The following is a 15,229-nucleotide window of genomic DNA, read 5'->3' on the forward strand; positions in this document are numbered from 1 at the left end:
CCAGTTGGGCTTGTGCAGTATAGCCTGGGCCAGAAGACTCCAGGGCTGGAGCCGGAGCAGCCCTGCAAATGGGGAGAGACTGACGCGAGAAGGCAGTGTTTCTTCCTGCTTTAGTCAGCCTAGGCTGCTGGCCTGTGAGGGCCTCTGTAGCACCCCTCCCTGCTGTGCTCAGGCTGCCGCCCAGTGGGGTGTGCTCCGCAATGGCAGACTGGCTGTAATGTGAGCCCTGGCCTACACAAATGACGGTGCTGCTGCCACTGTCCCTGCTGCTGCCACTGCGCTGCCGCTGCCGCTGGAGAACAAACTTGCCTAATGCATTCCAGAGCCAAACACACATGCCTTTCAGATTAGCCTCAGTTTAGGCCTTTCTCCACGGCTCCCCTTCTGCTGGGGATGATCTTGGAGAAGAGGGAGGCCTCGGAAGCAGGAGTGAGAACAGGAAAGGGAAAGCAGACCAGTTTCCCAAGGGGTTGGGAAGAAGTGGTCCTGGCACATAGTAAATCCCAGGTCCTGAGTGCAGATAAAACCCTGGGTAAGTCTGCTAAGAGGTTTCAGTTCTAGCAGGCTTGTCTTCCTCCTGCTCGCTCTCCTTGGAAGAGCTCAGATGTGGGTTGAGTGCTAACCAATATTCAGCTGGGCTAGGAAAAAATACTCATCTCAGCCTCACTCAAAGAACGTTTGCTTTAGTGGGAGGTAGCCAGACTCCACCACGTCTCAGTGAGGGGACCAGGAGCCAGGTGAGACTCCAGGGGTCCCTCGGCCTTCTCCAGCCATCTTTGGTGCATCTGTCAGTACTATCCAAGTCCCCAGAGCCTCCCTTCTTAACTCCTGCCTTTGCCTTTTCAGGCCTTGCAACTGGTTCCTCTTCACTGATGTCCTCAAGCGGCTGAAGCTCTCCTCAAGGATCTTTCAGGCCCGGTTCCCGCACTTTGAAATCACCGCCCTGCCCAAGGCTGAGTTCCACCGGCAGGTGGCCTCCAGTCAGCTGCTGACCCCTGCTGAGAGGCCTGGTGGCATGGAGGACAGATCTCCCCCTGGCTCCTCTGAGACTGTGGAGCTGGTTGCTTACGAGCCTGAGCTCCTTCGGCTCCTAGGGTCTGAGGTGGAATTCCAGTCTTGGAACAGTTGACCAGGAAAACAGCCCCTCCCTGTTCTTTCTCCTCCCGAGTTCACCCTTCCCCACCTCCCATGTTCCCCCACCAAGCACCAGACTGCAGAATGAGGCAATAATATGGACCAACAAGAAGCCGCCTTATCAATGCCAGCATTAGTGACTGGATTTTGTTTTTGTTTTTGTTTTTTGGTTACAGTTAGTTCTCATCTCCCTGTCATCATTGTCATTGTGGTTGGTGATGGGGGTGGAAAGTTGAACTCCACGTCTGAAGACAAGAGGTCCCAGGAGTGGTGGGAGGTGGCACCAGGGTCCCTTGGACTGGCATCTTTGCATATGACCAAGACCAAATGTGGGCCTGGGTGGCTGTGTCCTGTTCCAAGGAGAAATGAGAAAAGCCCAAACCTGAGCGCCCCCTTGTCCCCCTGTGTTCTTCTGTCTTCCATAGTATTTATTTTATTAGTATTTAATTTGTATTGTTTCATTGATTTCTGATAAGTCTGTATCACTGTGATGATTTGAGACAACTTGTTGTATCGAGGGACTTTCTTTACCTCCTTTCTTTTCCTTTCTTGATAAGCTTTGGGGCTGCTCCCTTCCTCTGACAGCTCTTCCCAGGTTGCTTTCCCCTGGGGAGGGGCTGAGGTGGGCAGGGCAAAGAGCACATGACTAACGACGCTGGCTCAGAGCTGGGGGGTGGGGGTAAACCCCGAGGCTTTGGTGCTTCCCTTCCCCTGCCAGTGTTTCTCCCTGTCCTTCGCAGTGGCCCTGCCATCTTGAGATTAGTGTTTACTGGGTAGAGGAGAATTGGTTGAGGGGCTTCTGAGTTACTCTAGTTGAGAATGAGCCCGAGGAGTGAGGGTGCCCTCTCACACCTTCTTCACTGCTCCCTTCAAGGTGCACAATACGGGGTTATTCTGCCATCTTTCCCCTGTAGCCCTAGCCATTCCGCTCTGTCCTGGCCTCCTCCTCTCCAGATACTGAGCCTCTCACCTCCTAGCCCTTGACTCCCATCTTTACCCCTCCCCTCCCTGCTGTTCTCTTTGGGAATCTGTGCAGGGCTCTAGGACTGACAGCCAGATGTGACATCAGGCGTCAGTGCTGTCCTAGGCGGAGGTGGGAGACCAGTCTCTGGCCCAGGCTCCGCTCCTGCCTGGGGACTGACCACAGGCTGAGCGTGTGGCCCCACCGACTCCTCTAAGCCTCTAGTACTGGTTGGCAGGGAGAGGAGGGAAGGGAGGAATTTGGGGTGCTTCCCTGTCCCCACCCCCTCTGTGGCGTGTCTTTCCCACTCTCTTATTTTTCTACCAATTGCTATTTTTCCGAACAATCCTTGTAGAGAGTCTGTACCATCCGAAGGCAGGAGGGGCTCACTGTGGCTGGCTCTGGTTGGAGGTGGTACAGTTTTATTGTACAGGTGCTAAACAACAACAAAAGAAGAAAATGGAAACAAAGGAAAAAAAAAAAGCCAGTTCAAGGATGGGACAATCTGTTCTCTGGAGGCTCCTGACCCATTTGGGAGCATTGGTGGTTATTTTCTTTGTATTGTGTTTGTTCTTTGTTCCCTGGGGGAATTTCTGGGCCCCCTTCTGTAGGACTGCTCCCCAGCCCCATTATTCTGCCCAGTTGGTTTTGAAGTTGTTCTCCCTTTTTAAAAAAAAAAAAACTAAATATATATATATATATAAATATATATATATAAAGTTGAGGGGTTTTGGATTTTAATTTTGTGTTGGGGTCGTGTATCATGTGGTTTATGTTTTATGTTTACCTTTACCTTTCGCATCAGGTGTATATTCTGGCTGCCCTTCGTGTTTCATTTTAATCAACTGGCTGCGGAGTCAAAAAACACTTGCATACTGAAAAACTTGTGTCAGGGCCTCTGTCTCCTGTCTCTTCACACTTCTCCTCCTTGTGACTTTCTGGAGGTTAAGCTGCACCCCAGCAAGTGGGAAACCCCTAATCCTGCTTGGTAGTTGTGGGCCCCAGGGGCACAGAGGGTGAAGCAAAGCAATGAGGCTCGTGAACATTACAGTCACAGGATTGTGGTCTGGAAATAAAAGAAATTACAGGGGCAAGTCCCAAGGCCTGGGCAGGTGAGGCAAATTGAGAACCTGGGCTCAGTTGCACTGGTTGGGGGCGGTGTGCACACGAGCGTTCATTGTTGGTTGTAGGAGCCCCAGGATTGAGGGGAGGGGTCTGTCCGTGGTGGTGTAGAATAATCCTCCCTCAGGTAATCACTGCCTGCAGGCTCCTCTGCCTGCCCTGGACCACCCACTGGCCACATGCTCTGCTCAGCTCTAGTCAGTTCCCTTCCCTCCCTCACGGTGGTGCCAGGGCCATCCTGCTCCCCTGCACCAGGCTGGCCTTCTGTGTCTTATCTGGTTTCCAGTGAGCCAGCCACTTGAAAGGCTAGACACCCACCCTTGATTTTATGCTTCTGAAAAACTCCAGAATGCACTCTTACGTTTGAGAGAAGGAGGTGTTGGAGAGGCCTGGGCTGAGGCCGTTTTACGCTATATTCTTAAGTGTCTCTTGCTGTGTTACATCTATACATGAGGGGATATGTGTGTCTGGCCACCTGGAGTCCAGTCTTCCCTAGGAGTAAAGGGTAAGTTGCTTTTCTTGTTTAAGCCTCAAATGTTTGGCCCAACCTGGGTCTTTCTGTCCAGATAGAGGGACTGATATCACCATTTTTGAAAAATAGCACTAGTCTTTCTCATTGGCTTTCCTCTCCCCACTTCCTGATTGCAGAGTCCCCCAAACAGCTCCAGAGTGGTTCTGATACCAGATTGGTTCTCTGGAATATGCAGTGAAGAAATCAGATAGTTGCGTAGGTCAGGAAAGTCATGTGATGATTGTAAGGATTCAACTTGCCCCAGAATGCTATGGGAACTCAGAGGGATGGGTGAGGGCCCTGGGCTGCTAGAAAACACTTCTGGGGAGAATGGATGCCCAGTTATTACCTAAAAAAGAAAAGTAGGCACTGGAGGTGGCAGTGAACTAAAGAGATAATTGGGCCACTTAGAGACCAAGAAAGCAATGGAGTTAAAAGCAGAAGCAAATCACTGTTTCTTGTGTTCACGCTTTTGGGTTCCCTTACCAGGACCTCTATGGAGTCCCATTGCCCTCCTGCCAAGTTTATAAAGAATGGTGTGGGAGGTGTGGATGGTGTTATTAAATCTCTGTCTCACTGGTGGCCTCTTATTAAATGGTTTCCCAATCCTTCCAGTGTGCCGTAGGAAAGAGTCAGCGCCACCACTTCCTGCAGCCCACCTTGGTTGAGAACCTAATCTCCCCAGGCCTTCTTTGTTTCATCTGTTCAGTTTATCGACCTGCTGACTGATTGGAGTCATACCGGGCATGAAACAACATCTGTTTAGCTGAAGCTACTTCCTCTGAGCCAGTCACAAGCCTAGAGTTAATGACTATCTTACCAGAATGTTCCTCTTTGGGGTTGGAAGAAGCCCTGTGCAAGTCTCCATATTCCAGAGAGAAGACTCTTCAGATCCTTACATCGTAGAGGAGGGGTGAATCACCCTGTAAACCGGTCCTTCCAAACCCAGTGATGGCGAACCTTTTAGAGACCAACTTCCAAAACTGCAACCCAAAACCCACTTACTTATTGCAAAGTGCCAACACTACAATGAAACCTGAATATCCGGCTGTTGGGGCAATGCTGGGGTGACTTGGCCCATGTGCTGATGGAGAGGACGCTGTGTGCCTGCCGCAGTATGCGTGTCATAGGTTCGCTGCCACTGCTAACCTAATAACCGGGAAGGAAGTCTGTTGCGTATTTATGTTCAGTCTTGTGCTTTAAGAAGGGAAGAATCTGCTCGAGGCATTGCTGGCAGACTAGATATGAAGTGTTCAGGCCTACTAGACCTAGTATCAGGCCAGCTGCCACTGCAAGGGCACCTGGCCACCGCAGCAGAGGTAACAGCTGGACTGCTCCGTGCTGCTCGCCGCGGGAGGCCTGAGCCTCTGCTAGTGAGTGGATGTCGCGGGCACCAGAATTGCTTTCCGATTTCAAGGTGGAAAACAGCAGTGCGTTAAAGTGTAGCTAGCTAACGGCGGGCGGGCTGGACCGGACTGGCGCTGCAGCGCAGGCGGCCGCGTGCTCACCTGCTGGCCCGCACGGGACCAGGGCGGAGGAGAGGGGAAGAAGGCGGGGCCAGAGGCCGACTGGCCAACCGGGAGAGGACAGTTAATGGTTTGCTAAATTTCCCTCTGGAACGTGAGCTGGGGCCGAGGTAAGAGTTCAAAGCTCTAGAGCAGTGAAGGTCATTGGTGGGGCCAGAGCCGCCCAGGAATAGTTCGGGACACGGGGCCCTGGCCAGGGACTGCAAGACACTGGGCCGAGGCTATCTGTCCTGGAAGCGGTAGGCCCCGCCCTGACCACTCCTAGGGCTAAGCCACCCCGCCGGCCATCGCCAGCTCGACAGCGCCACCTGCTGCACATCAGCTTCCTCGTCTGGCGCGCCAGGGACGAGCAAATCTCACAGGCTGCGACCGTCCAAAGGCGAATGAGCTCTGGCTCACCCGCAACCCCAGCGACTTTGAAGCTGAAGGTTTCTGCATCTTTTAGAATATGTGATAGGGTCGGAAGACTTATGATCTTAGAATAACTTTTGTCCCGCCCCCGCCGCCCTGCCCCGCCCAGGGCTGACATTTCCACCACTTAGTCCCACCCAGGGATGAGGAAATGGTGCGGAAGGAAGCAGTGGCCAACGGGCATTTGGGCATCATTGGTGGCACCTGGTGACAGCAAGGTGCAGCTGGAAGCTCCTTAGGTTCCCTGTGAGCCTGTTGTGCAGAGATAGCTAGATTTAGGTGAAGGAAGTGGCTGCCAGGAGTGTTAGATGAGTTTTTAAAAAGCTGATAGTTCCCAGGTTTGGATTGTCCTCTTGCCTGCCAGAGTATAGAGCAGAAGTCACCATAACTGGAATCAGGACTCATTCATCCATCCTTTCGATAAACATTTATTGAGCACCTACTGTGTGCCAGGCACTGTGCTAGGCGCTGTGGATATAACAGTGTCTAACACACAGTCCCTGTCCTTGTGGAGCTCACAGTCTACTAGAGGGGAAACATACATAAACACATAATATTAAGAGCTACAATGTGCTATTGCTACAATGAGAGGTATACACAAGTGCCGCGGGAGCCCGAGGAGGGAGTAATACATCCACCGCTGGGAGGTAAGAACCATCACTCAATGCCTGACTCCGTGAAAGTATCACAAAGGCAGGGTTTCTGCCACACAGCTGTCGAAAGAACGTCTCCTGGGCTTCTCCTCTCGCTCCCATAACTACCTCTGCACAGGTTAGTTTAAAAGATTAACTACTTTAACACTTCGAGTGGGCAAGAAACTGGACAGGGAAGTTTCTTCAGGGACAGAGAACATCAAAAGCAGTAACAAATATTAACTGAGACGACACGGGTACCATGAGGACACTGAGCTGAGGAGGGTAGGCCCTAGCAGTGGAGGCCTTGGGGTGTGTGCCTTGGCAGAGGGGAGGTCAGGAGTTACCCACCTTGAAGTTTGGTCCCCGCTCCCACCAGCGCAATCAGTGACTGTGCCCTGTTCTGCAGGGGATGCAGTCCCTTCTGGCCCTCAGGAGGTAACACACCAATTGGGCTGACGAAATAGGTGCAGGTCACTAAAGCTCTAAGTAACAGTTCATGGTTATAATAGAGAAGTTATAGGTTGTTCTTGATGAGTTGCTCAAAGAATAATATTGCAATGAGTTTAGAATAAAGAGCGCACAAAAGGAGAGGCTGCTTTGGGGAGGCAGCTTCCATGAATTTAGTCTTGAGGACAGACACAACTGAGTTGGTAAGAGGGAAATGGGAAAAATGTCCCCATTGCACAGAGCCCAGGAAAGGAAAGGCAGAGGTGGGACATTTTGAACAAAGGCAAGTTCCAAGATGAGCAAACCCAGCAGTTTGTTTGGAGCAGTACACGGGAAGAAGGTGCAGGGTGTGGGGGCCAGAAAGCCAGACGGGACCTATGGTAAAAGGCCAAGGACTTGGGGCTTTGTCCGAGGGTGGAGCTGACGCCCACACTTTTACTTCTGCCCTTACTGTCCTGAGATCCGTAAGTGCTCTCCCATCCCTGCTGCAGGTCCCCTGGACTACCCCGTGGCCCTGCCACTGAAGGGTTAACGCCAGGCCTCTAGAAAGGAGTGGAAGAGAGAAGTACTTCAAGTGTCATCCTACCTCTAGGCCAGGGGGAGTCACTGAAGGCAAAGCAACAGGGTTGGTGCTGCGTGGATTGGAAAGGGTGGCAGGTCACACTGGCCGGGGCACTGATGTGTCCAGGGACGGGAAGCTCTGGGTAGTATAAGCCAGGCTACTGGAGCTGAGGATGAGCAACACAGGCCAGATTTTGGACACACTGTAACTGCACTGAACTGCAGAAGGGAGAGGGGCAGTCCCAGGGGAAAGCAGGTACTGGGTGGCTCTGAAATTCAGGCTCAGGACGGTAGGAAGATGGTGGTGTCATTAACAGAAATAGGCAAACCGTGGTGGCCTTTTCACTGGGTGTGTTTTTTGTTTTTGTGAGTGTGGAGAAAATTTAAGGAACCACAGCTATAGAGGGACTGACAGATATTTAGGTGAAAGCGTCTGGCAGCTCACTAGACAAGCCAAGGGATTACAAGAAAAACAGGGCTGAAGCCACTGGACTGCAGATTCAAGCCTCATTCAGAAGACCCAGCCAGGAGAAGGATGAAACCCTCAGGAACGCCCAGGTTTCAGGTGGCAGGTGAGGATCTGGCCCAGGTGCAGAGAAAGGATGCAGGTGAGGAGGGCCCCGTGAGCACTGCTCACAGAACTGAGCAGTCACCAGATTTCAGCCCGAGGCCACTGATGTCCCCGGGGTGATAGGTGTCTGTGGAGACGAGGAGGGAGCAAGGACAGAAACCAAATTTCAGACCTGGACAGGGCTCCCCCAACTGCCTTTGTGCAACTTTTTTTTTCAAAAACAGGGATCCTTTTGAAGATGTTTACTTTCAACATCAGGATATTGGCATAAGAAGCTGATTTTATTAGAAAAAGGCACTTTGTGGCCAAGTGCTGGGAATGCCTGGAAATACACCTGCATGCCATATACAGCCCCTCCCTGGGGAAGAAGAAGGAAGGGTGAGACAGAGTGATGCCCACAAGAGGGAGAAAAACGGGCAGCCAGGGGAGGTAGTTAGGCCAAGTGGGTGGTTTCGTGCCAAGAACGAAGCAAAAGTCCTGAGGCACTGATTCACATTAACCAAATTCACCAGAGTAAAGTTGCTCCCAAGCTCAATATTTCTTAGCTTTGCCCCCAGAGTTGACGGGAAGGGCAAACAGACTCAGTGGGAGAGAGGGAGGGGAACACAGTCCCTCAGCTGAGGGGCTGACGTGGAGAGGGTGCAGGCTGACCCTTCCCCAGCAAGCAACAAGAAGGAAGCGAGGAGCCATGAGGGGCTGGAGAGGCGCCACGGGAGCGGTGTCAGCTGGTGAAGGATGACTGGGGGTTAGGTACGGGGATTGGAAATGAGGGGGGGCTGGCACACCTCTGAGGTGAGCAGGCAGGCTGGACAGCAGGGATGAGGTGGCGGCACCTCTCCAGGAACGGAGGCAGACCCCAGCTGGGTCAGCATCCCACTGCTCCCAGCAACACCTGGCAGCTAGAAGTCTCAGAGAAGTAATGAGCAGGTAACCCAGGGAAGGGCACACAGGGCAGCATGCCAGCATGCCAGCTGAGACTGTTGCCTGGCACAAACAGCCCGAGACCCTGGCACAGATATTCACTCACTATTAACTCAGCCCTGACTGGGGACTTCATGTCTGAGTCTGACTCTAGAAGGGTGCTCGGTCCTGACTATTTCTCCAGCTAAGTACGCAGGGCAGCCAAGGTCCCAGCCTGCTGGCATGGTGACAGCGGCCAGCAGTGAGGCAAACTCCAGGAAGAGCCTGGGGGGGTCACTCCCAGGGCTGAGTTCTCTTCTCTCCCTCTCCCTGGTGCTTTTACCCCACCTAGCCTTACTGTCCCCCAGCAGTGTGTCTTCTCCAACAGGTGCACCCACTGCAGCTGTCCTACCTGGATCTGATCCAGCTCTGTGACAGCTATAGACTAGGGGTTCTAATCTGTACCCCATAGCCTCAGAGCAACCTAGTCTTGGGCACTAGAGCTTGTTTTCCCTTCAGAAAGATCCCCATCTCTGCGGCTGACCCACAGAAGACACACACATATGCTTGAAGACAAGACCGCATAGCTACACCCTAGTCCTCCCCCCCAAAAAAGGAAGATAGAGACCCACAAGTACACACACAGAGAGATGCATACAGAGATATTCACATATGGGATAGTAAATCCCTCTGCAGGGACTGTGGATAGTGAGATGCAGTCAGGCCCAACTCTTCTCACGAAGTTCCTGTGCTAGTCCTGGCCACAAGCTGTTCCCTGGCTCCAGGAGTTTTCCCTACATCACCAAGCAAGCCCATTATCCTACCAAGAGCACATCCGCTTGTGCTCCTGAAGGCCACGATCTGATGCCAGGGATGCGATCTGATGCCAGCTCAAACAACCAAGCTCGGCCATGCTATGCCAGGCAGGCCTGGGGGGCTGAGGATCAGGTGTATTGACTCCCACGGAAACGTAAGGGCAGGTACACTACATGAGTCAGTCTGTGGAAAGCTACTGCTCAGCATCACCTCATGCGTTATACTTCTGACCCCTTTGTTTATATGTCATGGGGCTCCATCTTAATGAGGGAAGTGGGATTGAATGGAGAGAAGGGGGCTGGGGTTGGGGATCTGGTCAGCAGGCTCCCAGATGAGGTCACACTAGGCTCAGCCATTAACAGGGACCCTGAGCCTGAGGAGAGCTCAAGTTCAGCCACTGGGGTCAGCCCAACAGTGGGGCGGCTGGGGGGAGAGAAAGTCTGGTTTCCCATAAGGCTCGGAGTCTGGGAACCCCTTGAAACCACCTGGGTTGGAAGTGGCTGAAGATGAGCCTGATCTCTCAGGAGCTCCCTCAGGGTCTCTTCGGGAACCAGCAGTCCCTCCACAGGGGCCCCAGTCACCATGCCCTGCACATATGAGGAGGACCTCAGTGGCCCCTCTTTGACCCCAGGGGCTGCTGTGGTAGCGGAAGTCCTGATGAAGGCAGCAATCACAGTCCCAGGGGGCTGAGAGCTGGGCCCCGCTGGTCCAGCAGCCGTGCCAGAGGGTGGTGCTGGGTTGGTTGGACGGTTGGTCCCAGCCAGAAGCTGAGGGAGGCCACTGAGAATCAGCGGGGCCCCTGATGCAGCCACCTGGTTCTCTTGGAAGCTAGTGTTCAGGGGGAAGGAGGCCTGCAGAGTGAAGGTGTCCTTGAATGTGGAAGATGTGGTTGGAACACTTTGAAGAACCAGCTGAGTGGACGTAGTAGTACTGGCAGGAGGCCCGTTGGTCAGCACCGTAGTCAGTGGGATGGTCTGCAGGGTCACAGCTGAGCTCGACCCTGTGGGGGCCACTCCTAAGTGGATGTTGCTGGGCACCGAAGAACTGAGTTGAGACAGAAAAGAGTTGGTTAAGGCAGGAGAGGTCTCCCAACCAGCTAAGGAGGAGGGCATACCAGGGACAGAGCTGCAGGTGTTCCATGCATAGTCGCTCTAGCTAGCATTTATTCAGTACTTAGTATAGTTCAGAGGTCATTCCTAGTGGTTCCCACGCTGCATTTTGTTCAAACATCAAAACAATATATGAGCCAAATAAGAATTACTAGATTTTACAGCTTGAGGAAACTGAGTCACAGAGAAGTTACATAATTTACCCCAAAACCACACAACTGGTAAGCCCTAGACGCAAGAGCAAGGACTTGGACCTAGGCCTTGTGATCCAAGAACTCACCCTTGCCCTTTTCTGACTCCCCTTCTGCTGCCTGCCCCTTGGGAGAATGTCTTGGTGAGCTGTACCAGTGTACCAAGAGGTGAGGACAAACCCCAACCTTTTCAGGAAAACTTGGGCCCCAGAGCAAAAAAGAAAAGTGGAATGAGTGAGAGTTGCGGGGTGGGAGGCAGAATCGGCGACTCTGCTGCATTCCCTCGTGTGGAGTGGAGGTGACTGGGAGGGACCGGCACAGTGTGGAAGCCCCGGCTAGCTACTTGGGGGATAGTCTGGAGTAGCAGAATCAGCCTCAGCTGGCGACAGAAGCACCCCAAGTCAAGTGCTGGCATTAGTGTAATTCAGTGTATGGCCTTAGGCATGCCACCTTTCCTCTCTGTTGTCCACAAGTGCTCCGCTGGTTCCCTAGGGTCCTGTGAGGATCCCACAAGATTGGAGACACAACAGAGCTTTGCAAAAAGCTGGAGGTATGGGGCTGGGGATTTAGCTCAGCGGCATAAGCACCTGCCTTGCAAGTAGGTGGTCATGAGTTTGATCCCTGGTACCGATAAAAAAAAAAAAAAAAAAAAAAAAAAAAAAAAAAAAAAAGCTGGAGACAGCCCTGACACAAGGTGCTTTTGGAAAGCTCACGGTTGCTTTGGCATCCTTACCTCACGGACTTGGTAAGCTTGGCCTGGCCCTCTGCCGGCGAGACAAGCATCGTGGAGGTAGTTGGGGTCTCCTCATTCAGAGCCAGTCCCAATTCCAGGCTGGAAGACGGCTGCAGACCAACGTGCTGGACCTTTGGCTTCTCCCAGGCAGGGCCACCCTTGCCCTGAGGGGCAGTCTTGGATGACACCCTGGAGCTGGGTCTTCTGGTGGAGCTTGTGGAGGACGTGGCAGCCTGAGGGGGTGCTTCTGGGGCTTCAGTTTTCTCATCCTCATCTTCAATGACTACCAGGTCCTTGGGCATCTCCTTAAACTGGTACACCAGCCTCTGCCCTTCCACTTTGGCCAGGATGCCTCTTTGGTAGTAGTATCTGGGCAAGCAGGGGTGGGGAGTGGGAAGTTAGCTGGGGACTGAGCGAGGGCCTGCCGTCTCTAGCCCCTTTACACTACCCTCCAGGGCAGGGCAAGCTCGAGGCAAGCCCGGGGGCAAGGAAAGGGGCAAGGTCAACTCTTGGGTAGGAAAGGCCCAGATTTTCCCCTGGGCCTTAGAGGATGCATGTAAAGGGTTCCATGATTCCAAACCATCTTGCTTTGGGGCTGAGGGTGGGGAGTGAATAAAGGATGGAAGCCGGAGCGAAGGACCGGATGGCAGGAGTTCAGCAGGCTCCCAGCTCGAGAGACCAACTGCAGGGCAACTCAAGGCCATCTCTCTGTACCTGTGGCTTGCACAAAGTGAAGAAAACCCTCCTTGGAGATGGACTGGGGTGTTGATGTAAAAGGAAGGAGATTTTTCCTCTCAAAGTGGAAGGGGGAGTAGGGCAGGCTAACAGGAGGGCTGTGAGACCCGTTTCCCTAGAGGATGGGGGCAGGCCTCCCTTACAGTGGGAGAGCCTCCTTGGGCATGGAGCTTGGTGACTTTCAGGACAGCGAGTCTGTGTCTCGGCAGCTCCTACCTTAGTGCCCGCCCCATCGTCTCGTAGTTCATGTCAGGCTTGTTTTTCTGCTTTCCCCACAGCTTGGACACGGCTTTGGAGTCCACCAGCTTGAAGATGCCTTTCTCTCGCTGGGTCCACTTGATATACTTGGGACAGGTGTTTCGGTCTTGCAGAAGTGCCAGGAGGAACTCCCACAGGTAGATGGTACTGCCTGCAGAGCGGCGGGCAGTGAGAGGTGACTAGGGCACCCTAGCAGCAGGTTAAGGGCCACCCCTTCCACTCTGCAACTCCCGGCCATACCTTTGCCATCCTTTGACTTCTTCCGGATGGGGATGCTAGGGTCCGTGACAGGTGAGGTGCTTCGGTTGCCCTTGGTCTTCCGGACTGTGAGGGAAAGGTGGGAGAGCAGGCTGGGGCCAAGGCTGTGGTGAGCCAGCCATGTTGGGCGTGGCCAGGAGGAGCCAGGTCAATCATTTGCCACGGTCACAGCCACAGCCACAGGTATTTACACCCTCATGGTCAGGCAGCTCCACAGCAAGCGGCCATGTTCTCCACATGCTGGCAAACAAGGCACCTTCCTAAAAGCAAAATCTGCCTGGCCTCATTTTGGAAATGGACAGACGGCCGAAAGGCGCCGTGGCTGCGCAGGCCAGTGTGGTATCAACCAGCCACCCGCTGAGTAAATCAATAACGCTGGGGCCTGGGAAAGCCCAAAGTCCTCTCTCATATACAGTCTCTGCTTCATAAGCTCTGCTGCAGGGAGATAAGCATGATGCATGACTCATTTTGAATAGACAGAGACATCCCAGAGGTCTAGGGACTGGCCAGGGGTCCAAACTCAGCCTGAGATTCAGCCCATGGGGATTATTGGGGTTTCTGGCAGTGTTCTCATGTGCTGGGCAGACAGGAGCAGTGTACAGGACAGCAGGCTAAGGCCAGGGTTACAGAGAGGAGGCTTTCTAGTCCATCCCCACCAGACCAGATCCTCAGCCCACTTAGCCCCTGGAGCCTCCCTAGTCCCCCACTTCCCACTCCCTTGAACACACACACACACACACACACACACATGTCTGTCCCCTCCTTACTTCTCTTCTTTGATTTCCCAGTCTTCTTGGCACTTTCGTCTCTGGAGGCTCTCTCCTCCACAGACTGGTCTTCCTGGTCACCAGTGTCACCTGCCCCATTCTGGGTATCAGAGTCAGAGGTAGGGAACAGGTAGTTGGGCAGAGTCACGGCTGGAGCAGGGTCTGAGTCGGGCAGCGTTTCGGAGGTGCTGACTGTAGGAAGAGAAGCATGCAGTGGGCGGGTCTGGAGAGTGGGGGGGGGACCCAGGAGAGGGTGGCACTGCTGTTCCCCACAGCCCTGACACGGGATACACCTGAAAATGCCACAGCGGGCTCTCGCACCAGGACGGGAGGAAACATCTGCAGAGCCATGGGCATGAGCTGTCCCCAGTGACAGCTGCCACCTTTAGAGCCCACAGCTGAGAGAGGGGAAATCTCAGACAGTGCCCAGAGTAAAGGGCCACCTTGATTTAGCTTTTCCCTCTTTTGGCGACTCAGAAGGCCTTTAGAAAGCCTTTAGTGCAATTCCTCTCTTTGCGCACAAGCAGTTGAGACAGACTCTGAGATGGTGAGTCACATAGCAAGTCAGGGCCTGGTACTTGGAGATACTCAGTAAATATTTGTTGAGTCCTGGCTGAATATTAGTGAGAGACAAGGGGAGAGATCGCTTACCTCTCAGTGTTAGGGCTTTTGTTTCCCTCACTATATCACAGCATCTGCTTGGGCAAGCGCAGTTGAGGGGAAACCCTCCTGCGGCATTAGAGCATCTGCCTGAGAAGGCCCTGGGAGGAAGGAGTCTTGGGGGTCTTCTGGGGAAACAGGGAGTCAGAGAGATCAGCAGACACATGAGCCCTTTTGAGGACTTCCCTCCAAGATGGAGGAAAGATGTAAAGCATTCCAAGCTCAGGGCGTTTCTAAGTAAGTCACAGAGTGGGGGCCTGAAAAGTCCCCTGGACATTATTCTATTGCTCAGCCTTAAAAAGGAAGGAAATTCTGACACATGCTACACATGGGTAGGCTTTGAAAACATTATGCTAAGTGAAATAAATCAGCCACAAAAAGCATCGTGCTGTGAGGTCCCCAGAATAGTCAGGCTCACAGAGACAGAGGTAGGATGGCAGCTGCTAGGGCTTGGGCATGGGGCAAGGAAGTTGTTTAATGGGGACAATTTCAGGTTCAGAAGGGTTCTGAGATGGACAGTAGAGATGGTTGAAAACCTACTTAACACTGCTAAACTGTCACTTTAAAATGACTAAGGTATGTATAGTATTTTTCCACTGTTTAAAAGCTGGACATGCCTGTAATTTTAGCACTCAGGTGGCTGAGGCAGGAGGATTGCAGTGAGTTGGAGGCCAGCCTGGACTACACAGTGATTTAAAGGACGGCCTAACGAACTATGTAGTGAGACGCTGAGTCAAAACTAAATAAACAGGGGCTAAAACACAAAATCACCCTACCCATCTTTTCCGTATCTCTCGTGCCTGGTGCCTTCCCACCCATCCCGGCCAGCCCCAGCCTGAGTGTGTTCACATGTATAGTGATAGGTGTGGCAACCCATGCCACTTGTGCATGCACCTAAAAATCTAGCACAGAAACTTTTTTTC

The 15,229-nt window shown here is 52.9% G+C and overlaps 2 protein-coding genes across 9 annotated transcripts in view; one reads left to right on the forward strand and one right to left on the reverse strand.

The window, feature by feature from the left end:
* Bcorl1 (BCL6 corepressor like 1) overlaps window positions 1-2,836 on the forward strand; it is a 63,538-nt gene extending 60,702 nt beyond the window's left edge. For all 6 annotated transcript variants that reach the window (XM_063246403.1, XM_063246402.1, XM_063246401.1 and 3 more), the window contains one exon: window positions 847-2,836. In XM_063246403.1, coding sequence (XP_063102473.1) covers window positions 847-1,129 — 283 coding nt within the window. In that variant the 3' untranslated portion in view covers window positions 1,130-2,836. The remainder of the gene's footprint in view (window positions 1-846) is intronic.
* A 3,241-nt stretch (window positions 2,837-6,077) lies between these two features.
* Window positions 6,078-15,229, reverse strand: part of Elf4 (E74 like ETS transcription factor 4) — a 42,120-nt gene continuing 32,968 nt past the window's right edge. For all 3 annotated transcript variants that reach the window (XM_063246406.1, XM_003462235.5, XM_063246407.1), the window contains 5 exons: window positions 13,647-13,838; window positions 12,862-12,945; window positions 12,580-12,772; window positions 11,629-11,997; window positions 6,078-10,639 (listed from right to left, as the gene is read on the reverse strand). In XM_063246406.1, the coding sequence (XP_063102476.1) occupies window positions 9,835-10,639; window positions 11,629-11,997; window positions 12,580-12,772; window positions 12,862-12,945; window positions 13,647-13,838 (1,643 nt within the window). In that variant the 3' untranslated portion in view covers window positions 6,078-9,834. The remainder of the gene's footprint in view (window positions 10,640-11,628; window positions 11,998-12,579; window positions 12,773-12,861; window positions 12,946-13,646; window positions 13,839-15,229) is intronic.

The sequence above is a fragment of the Cavia porcellus genome, unplaced genomic scaffold (genome assembly GCF_034190915.1).
Source record: "Cavia porcellus strain 051 isolate PalLab524CR breed Dunkin Hartley unplaced genomic scaffold, mCavPor4.1 scaffold_3, whole genome shotgun sequence".
Classification (NCBI taxonomy): domain Eukaryota; kingdom Metazoa; phylum Chordata; class Mammalia; order Rodentia; family Caviidae; genus Cavia; species Cavia porcellus.